Below are 8262 nucleotides of genomic sequence, written 5' to 3'. Positions count from 1 at the left end.
TGAACAACTGTGAAGGCGAGATTTTCGTTCAACGAAATTTTATTTTTTTTTATTACAAAGACTAATACAAGGTTTTAATTAACATTAGTGTACAGTCTTGATAAACGATTTAGCAGAAGTGAATGAAATAAAAAGGAACATTGGTGAGAAAATGAGTTTAAATTAAAAATACTTAAGTAATGACTCAAACTTAACTTAAAATATTTAGAAATGTTTTTTTTTTATTTCTTATCATCTTTCTTCTCAACCTTCTTCTCAACAGACTCCTTAATAGCAGGTTTACCAGTATGTTCAATCTTCACAACCTTTTCATTTGTAGTTTTAGACTGTTCTTTACGAGGAGCAGTAATGCTAAGAACACCATCAGATGAAAGACTAGAGGTAACTTGATCGAGGTTGCATTGTTCTGGTATCAGATATTTACGAACAAAATGACGAGAGATGGATCCATGTTCATCCTGCTTTTCTTCATGCTTACCTGTAAATTATAAAGTTATTTAGAATATTTCAACATACCCAAATAAATCACAGAATTTCAGTGAAATGTAATTTTATTCTATTATTAACAGAGTTCAATTCAAGCTAAAATACTAATTTATAACAGAGCTAACCAATAATATTCCTAATATTTTATATAATTATTAACATTATTGTACCAAAGTAATTAGATTTCTAGATTCTTATGCGAGAAAATTATTAAAACTATAAAAAATGACTAGAAAATTCCTATTAAATAAAAATGTATCATACCTTCAACAATAACATACTTGTCGACAACTTTCACATTGATTTCTTCTGGTTTGAATTGTTGGACATCAAGAACCACTTGAAACTTATCTTTGTCAGCTTTGACTGTAGAAGTGCCACCACCTTCCATTTGACGCATGAGTTCACCCCATGGTCTGTAATAGGTCATTGGATTGCGTCTACACAAGGGATGTAATGAAGGATGAGCATAGGACTCCAAAAAGTGAGATGGAATAAGTTGATCATGAGTTAATCCATGACCAAAGTTCTGGTCAACAAGACGATGTGGGCGCTCCAGGTCATTCCACCAGTCAGAGAACAAAAGTGGTACAAGAGACATGATTATTCAGATGTACTCAACTGTAAAAGAAAATAAGAAATTGTTTATTTCACTATTGTTTATAAAAGTCAAGAATATATCTTCAAAAATGATAAGCATAAAAGCATAAAAAATGCATAAAAATGAAAATCTTATTTTTTTAAATTGAAAAATTGAACATTGAGCATTTAGAAACTGAAACATTAACTTTTTGATTGGACAATATATAAAAAGCAATGTAAAACAAGAAATACAATGCAAAATATAAAATGTAGAAGTGGATTACTTGGAAAATCAAATTAAAAATAAAAATAGTTGGTACTATCATCCAAATTGCACTGAATTATCGGAAATTGTTATTAAAATTCAGAATTAATTATATGTCGCAAATCACAATGAAATTTATTTTGTATTTAAGTAATGAAAACAATGAAAACTGAATTAGAAAATGATTATGTAATGAAAAAATCAGTAATAAAAAATCTTACTTCACAAATACACCAATTCTTTTTAAAGAAAGAAGACAAAGTTGCTCACAGCTTTAGACGTAGTCACTTCGACTGCTAAAATCCAACTGTTGCTAAGCACCGCGCGACGGTTGTATTTATACCCGAACGCCGGCTGGCTTCCAGAACACTCTACCGGTTTCGCTTTCGTTAGTCTATACTACTAGAAATATCTTTAGAATTCGCGAATTTCCTTTACAATAGTCTTCACTTACAGTTTTTAATGATCACGTGATGTATTTAATTGTAAAATATTATCATTTTATTAGCTATTACAGGCTATTACGAATATTTGTAAAAATCAAAAACGTTTCTTGACGTTTATCAACGAATTTCGCGATCATGTGGGGACGGTAACAACCGAAAATCATGTCCGCCCCTGTTTACATTGGAAACAAAGAAATACTTGATATTAGTATTATCAGTTTTTGATTTTTGATAGTGTTCATTATGCATATACATGTATCGTGCGAAAATTTTAATTATATACACTTTAATTAACTTTTTTATTTATTATTTTTCTTTACATTTACTCGAAATATTTCGAATATTCTTTCTCTTGTTTTTATTTGTGGATGATAAGATACTTTAACCACACCCCAAGCTTATAACTATTTAAAAAAAATTATATCAACATATAAATATATAAAATATATTTGGATAGAAATATTTTTATTATGTGTGTATAAAATATTAGGTGCAATGGAGTTATAATTGTAATATTAACATCGCATTGAAATAATACTGTTTTTAATTAGTTACGACAATTCTTTTGACCAGTTTTATACATATTTATGCTATTTTCTTTTTATTATTGAATAAAAATTGTCAATATCTAAATCTTTGTATTATATTTATTGAAAATTTATGTTCTTGATAATTTTTTCAATAAACATAGATCCACATTCGTTTTATTGTTAAAGCACAGAAATCAAATCTGTTTTCTTTGTATATATATGTTAAAAAAATGTGACACTGCTCTCCGAAAGGTATATTATCAAAAATAAAACATCTATTCCTTATATTATTCAAGAACTATATCGCAGCTGGGGCTGTGCATGAGAACCTGTGAGAATTTTCGACAAGGTTCACATACAGAAAAGAATCACTGGCTTATATAGGTTTCGTGTGTATACAAGTCATAGGGTGGCATCTATATTTACATATTATCCTAGTATGTAAAATATATAGGTTGTTTGTATGTACATACATGCATAATACACATTTTAAGCTATGGTTATTACATGGCGTTGCATTGTATCGAACCGGCCGGCCGAGTATGATGTTTCATCAAAAAAAATTCCGCTGCTTTTTTAGAGATAAATCATATTACATGATTGTTTCTCCCAATGTATTTTAATTATTAGACGCTTAGGTCTCGAGAATTTTATTTTAGTTGTTCCATTATATATATTTACTCTACATATTATACATTTTATTGTATATTATATTTACATACAAATAATTATTTGTCTAGATATAATAAATTATACGCGCTTATTAGCGTTTTATAGAGTCAATTTAAATTTATTATAATTGCAATCAATCTGTAAATACTGTCAATAACATAAGCAGTATAGAAATATTTTCTGTATGTATACATTTTAAGTAGAAGTATTATAACAGATGTAGTCATGTAGTTAAGTTTTAACCGATTCATTTCAATAATTTGCAATTAATATGAACAAACTGACAGTATTATTATAGATACATAATTTATTGAATAGATAATTTTTATTGTTGTGATAAGTTTTTAAACAAACTTTAAGTGTTACTACATTTTCTCGTATAATCAAACAAAATTGTTACTCACAAAAATGTGTTTTTTGTATTGATCATTATATTATTTAATTGTACCAAGGTAATCATTTAAATCAATAAGATGCAAAAATATTTTTCAAAAATTCAATGTTAATATCAAACAATATATAAGATATGAATTTGAAAAACTTGAGTACATAAAAATTTAAATGAAAGGAATTCAAACAACAAATAAATTTTTTTACAAAATTTTATTTTTCACTTTTATAAATTACATCTATTTAATGCTTATAGAATGTTATAGTAATAAAAAACTTATAAGTTAAGTCTTCATTATAATAGATATTGAATTCATTAAGATAGATTCTGTTAACTAAAATTATGACTAACAATTAGCAATTTACTTTTGAGTTATGAAATCAATATATATATATAGTTGAACAGATTATCTACAAATGCAAAATAAATTAAAAAATAATATAGACTTATAAAGTCTGATAAGAATATGATACTGCACACATTTATATCTTCTAGGTACAGAAAAAGCTTTGTACTAATTACTTTAAGTAAAAAGAGGAATTGATGAACACTTATATATTAAGTATTATTTAAGCAGCTTTCACAGCAGGTTTTTTGCCACGCTGACCAGGTTCTATGGAGTTAGATTCTTCTGCCGTAGAAGCTCTAGATGGAAGAAGAGCAGGTTGTCCAGTTAACTGTATTTTAATGGTTTTTTCATTAGAATTGGACTTGGGAAGTTCTTTTTTTGGCGCAGTGATAGTCAACACTCCATCTGAAGATAAGTGCGATTCAACTTGTTCAATATTACATTGGCTAGGTATTTGATATTTTCTAGTAAATTGTCTAGAGATCCATCCATGTTCATCTTCTTTCTCTTGATGTTTGCCTTCGACTATTACATTGTCATCTACTATTTTAACACTGATTTCTTCAGGATGGAACTGTTGCACATCCAAGGTAACTAGAAATTTATCTTTGTCAGGTGTTAAAGTAGAAGATCCTCGATTTCTTTTCAAAAGATTGTAAGGATGGAAACGTGATCCAAGACGTAATCTGTTAGGTTTGTACAGCACTAATTCAGATCTTGATGGGCTAATTACATTTTTAGGATCTAGTGATAAGCCAAAGTGTTGGTCAAACAAACTGTGAGGACGATCCAAATCATTCCACCAGTCAGAGAATAGAAGTGGTACCAGAGACATTTCGATTATCTCTATAAAAAATATAATGGCTATTCAAATATATTGTAATACTTATATAACTATAAACTATTTTGCATACAAATTTTTTTAAGACAGTTGCAGGATGAAAAATTTAGAATAAAAATGCTAAGTTAAAATTATAAAATAAATGTTCTTAATTGATTGATATATGACTTAATAAATTAATATTTTTTTCAACAAGGAATAATATATTTTTCTATAACTTTCATGAGAAATATTCAATAAAGGTACTGTATACATAATTTAATTTAATTTTGTGTACATAGTTTAATTATCTTTATCTTTAATTGATACTTACATTTAATCTAATTTGTATTTCCCAAACTGTATTCTTCCTACTTTGTTACTGTGCGAATAAATACGTGATCGAAAGATTTTATTATACAAATTATATTTATTAGAGATCTTTTGCGAGACTGTAAATGAACATCAACTGTCGCAGCTAAAAATCACAGTCTAGTAAGTATGAAATAATCACGAACTTCCTAGCTATTCGCGATATAAATAGAAGATACAAGATCAAGTTGAATTAAGATACGTTTTGTTCAACGATTGATTTTAACAAACTGAAGGAGCAGACGTGCCGCTGGATGTATATATAGACTTCTTAAAAGGGAGGGGGAGAAAGGCGCTTAACATTGACGCCATTGGTGGCAGCAAACATGGAGAATTTTCTAGAATTGGCTAGCAAATTCGAGTTGTTACTACTGTCGTAGCTTCTAGAAATATTACCGAATTACTTGCATAGACAAGTTTAATTTAAAAAAAATAGTAGATTTGAAAATTCTTTGCAATTACATATTCAAACTGGATTAACTGTTCTGGAGATTTGCTTAGCATACATTAAAAAAAATTCAGATTCGCCTTTTCGAAATCGGCAACAAAAGAAATAAATCGTTCATCGATTAAATATAATAAAGTTTAATTATGCTAATTTAGTATTTCTTTTTTTTTTAAATAGTCAATCAGATTGTTCGGTAAATTAAAAAATGATCTCTTTTTTTAACTTAATCATAAATTTGAATTAAATAATCGAAAACATTTGTTTATATATGTGAAATAAGAAGAGTTTAATACTCAGATTTGTCTAATTAAATTAAAAAAGTATATTTTGAATTGAAAGTTTATGATATAATTTGTTATGAAATATTTGGGTTTCATTTTATTATTTGTATATGTAGGTATTAGGTATAAAAAATCATTCATCACAAAATTAAAAAAGGAACTCTTTATTAATCAAGTTACATTTTTATAAGTATTTGAGTTTCACCCAGTACTTGACTTTTAGTTGGTAAGACTTAAAGAATTCAATTAAATTTTATATGCTCAAAACTATATGTGTATACAATTGATAGTTGTTAAAGCTAAGAAATACTATTTTTAAACATCAAAGTTTAATATGTAACTTAGAAAAATGCTTTAGAATAAATGCTTTAGGATAAATGCAAGAACCACTGTTCTATTTTTCAATTACTTCTTTTCTTCAACTGGATTCTTTTCTTCTGACTTTTCTTGGATTGCTGGTTTGCCTGTTTGTTGAATGCTTATCACTCGCTCTCCTTCAACTTTCGGTGGTTCTTTACGAGGAACACTGATGGTCAGAATTCCATCCGAAGACAGTTTGGATTCCACATTTTCCAAATTACACTGCTCTGGAATCAAGTATCTACGAGTGAATTTTCTAGAAATCCAGCCATGCTCATCCTTTTTTTCATCATGATTTCCTTCAACAACAACATAGTTGTCAACAACCTGTAAAAATAAATATGCTTTTAAATTTATACAAAAGTTTTGATAACTTTAATTTATCAAAACTTCTTTGATTATTTTTTATATAATCTCATTGAACATATATAGTCAATGCTATTTAATTAAAAAAGTAATTAATTTAATAATTGAGATTTAAGTTTGACAGCAATTTAAGTAATCCTTATGGTATAGAATTTTTGCAAGTTTTGCGAATACAACAAACAAAAATGAAAATTATCAATAAATTAAAACTCAATACAAAATGAGTAAACAATCTCTGTTAATGAAATGTATGTGTATGTTAGTCTTCCGTGGATTTATCTATATTTAAATTTTATCGTATAAATCTTTCAAACAAGACGAGTGCACACGGATTCAAACAAAGAAAATCACAAAGCGAAAATGGCTTCATTCTGACTAAATCTGACCTTGACGCTGATTTCTTTAGGAGCGAATTGCTGGACATCAAGAACTACTTGGAAGTTGTCTTTTACGGAATTGACCGTGGACACTCCTCCAGCGTTGTTGCGACGAAGTAGCTCAGCCCCCCAAGGACGATAATAGTGAGGTCGAGTCACCCGATGGTGATGGTGCATAGGTCTTGGCTCGAAAATGTCCGTTATTAGATGTTCTGGGTGTACACCCATTCCAAAGTGTTGGTCACGGACATGATGCGGCTCATCCAGATCTTCCCACCAGTTGGAGAAGAGCATTGGCAACAGCGACATTTTTTTCGGAGACTTCTTTTATCTTTATATGAATTAAATAAGAAGAGAAAATATCTATTTCTTTGCGTAAAATATGTCGACTTTTTAATAACAGCACAGAAATGGAAGGTGTTGCAATATGCTCTTTAGCAAAAGCGAAGTTGATCGAGTATGACCGTGTACGCGTTCAACTTTCTGTTCCTGCAGTTCTTTGTTTAAAATGCCGGCCGGCAACGGGCAAACTCAAACTGATGCGAACAATTGAGAAATGTGAAGTACTCTCTCGATCCCCTTGTTGGAGTACGAGGACATGCGCATTGATGTAGTTATTTTGACGCATTGTGATTGTCATGAATTCCGTCATAATACTCACAATTATTTGTATGTTGAAATTAATGTTATAAAATAAATAAAAGTAAAAAAATTTGTTTTAATACACTCTGTCCAGTCGCGTAGAATCGGTATAGAAACGAACCTTACAGTCTAAATCAGTACAGTTTTTAAGCTTGCTTTTGCTATATTTATTATAAACTTGTGTTAACAAATTAAAGTAATTTAGATACAAGGCTAATGATAATTTATGAATAATTACATTTAAATTAGTAATTTATCACTAACGTCTTTTTTAATGCAAGAAATTTATGACAACAAAATTGTCATATTACTTTGAAAGTGACGTTTACAATCTATATAAAACCTACTACGCAACATACATACACTGAACTTTAATACAAATATATATCCGACCCCTTCCGATGTTCATGGGGTCGAATTGAATTGAAGTTTGGTGTATGCGTTGCGCAGAAGCTCTATGTTGCAACTGCGCACCAACCTCAATCGGAACCCTGCCAATGGTCTCGATCACTTAACTTCTATACGTTTGATTTAGGCATGTTGCGTCTCACCTAGGAAGACCTATGGCCATTTTAACAAAGAAAAAAGAAAGAATAAGATGATGTTAAAATCAAAGAGAAAGAGGACGAAATAAAAGGAGAGACGATCGGGATAAATCACACATACACGAATTAAATTTAGATATGTTTTATGTAATTAAAATTAAAAAAATATTAATTAAAAGTTGTACCTATATAAATATGACGGGTAGCTGTTACATTTTTCAAAGTAACGTCAATGATTATTAATGTTGAGAATTAAATATATGAAGTAGCGAAAATTAAGACTGATATAACTTGTGAACAAAAAAAACAATTTATGCATGGAACTTATTG

At 29.0% G+C, this 8262-nt stretch overlaps 3 protein-coding genes across 3 annotated transcripts; all 3 read right to left on the bottom strand.

Annotated features, from left to right (window-relative positions):
- Positions 1-21: 21 nt before the first annotated feature.
- On the bottom strand, positions 22-1685 carry LOC131667499 (protein lethal(2)essential for life-like). The gene is made up of 3 exons (XM_058940946.1): positions 1555-1685; positions 751-1107; positions 22-478 (listed from the first exon to the last, which is right to left on the bottom strand). Exons 2-3 carry the CDS (start codon positions 1085-1087, stop codon positions 222-224), a joined length of 594 nt encoding a protein of 197 aa, XP_058796929.1. The 5' UTR covers positions 1088-1107; positions 1555-1685; the 3' UTR covers positions 22-221.
- Positions 1686-3588: 1903 nt separating this feature from the next.
- On the bottom strand, positions 3589-5154 carry LOC131667498 (protein lethal(2)essential for life-like). Its single transcript, XM_058940945.1, has 2 exons — positions 4876-5154; positions 3589-4567 (listed from the first exon to the last, which is right to left on the bottom strand). The coding sequence occupies exon 2, from the start codon at positions 4554-4556 to the stop codon at positions 3942-3944; it is 615 nt and encodes a 204-aa protein (XP_058796928.1). The 5' UTR covers positions 4557-4567; positions 4876-5154; the 3' UTR covers positions 3589-3941.
- Positions 5155-5804: 650 nt separating this feature from the next.
- On the bottom strand, positions 5805-7293 carry LOC131667503 (protein lethal(2)essential for life-like). The gene is made up of 2 exons (XM_058940951.1): positions 6755-7293; positions 5805-6329 (listed from the first exon to the last, which is right to left on the bottom strand). The coding sequence occupies exons 1-2, from the start codon at positions 7052-7054 to the stop codon at positions 6048-6050; spliced, it is 582 nt and encodes a 193-aa protein (XP_058796934.1). The 5' UTR covers positions 7055-7293; the 3' UTR covers positions 5805-6047.
- Positions 7294-8262: the final 969 nt, after the last annotated feature.

The sequence above is a fragment of the Phymastichus coffea genome, unplaced genomic scaffold, assembly GCF_024137745.1.
Source record: "Phymastichus coffea isolate CEN01 unplaced genomic scaffold, Cenicafe_Pcof_1.1 PCOF00066, whole genome shotgun sequence".
Classification (NCBI taxonomy): Eukaryota; Metazoa; Arthropoda; class Insecta; order Hymenoptera; family Eulophidae; genus Phymastichus; species Phymastichus coffea.
Note: the sequence above shows the minus strand (reverse complement) of the source record. Positions and strands in the feature narration are given on the sequence as shown.

What these genes read in the sequence shown, in the direction of transcription:
- LOC131667503 (XM_058940951.1), bottom strand. Translation starts at nt 7,054, where the DNA reads ATGTCGCTGTTGCCAATGCTCTTCTCCAACTGGTGGGAAGATCTGGAT. An exon ending in CTAAAGAAATCAGCGTCAAG is followed by an intron (nt 6,330 to 6,754) that starts GTCAGATTTAGT and finishes TTATTTTTACAG; the next exon opens with GTTGTTGACAACTATGTTGT.
- LOC131667498 (XM_058940945.1), bottom strand. Translation starts at nt 4,556, where the DNA reads ATGTCTCTGGTACCACTTCTATTCTCTGACTGGTGGAATGATTTGGAT.
- LOC131667499 (XM_058940946.1), bottom strand. Translation starts at nt 1,087, where the DNA reads ATGTCTCTTGTACCACTTTTGTTCTCTGACTGGTGGAATGACCTGGAG. An exon ending in CAAGTATGTTATTGTTGAAG is followed by an intron (nt 479 to 750) that starts GTATGATACATT and finishes TATAATTTACAG; the next exon opens with GTAAGCATGAAGAAAAGCAG.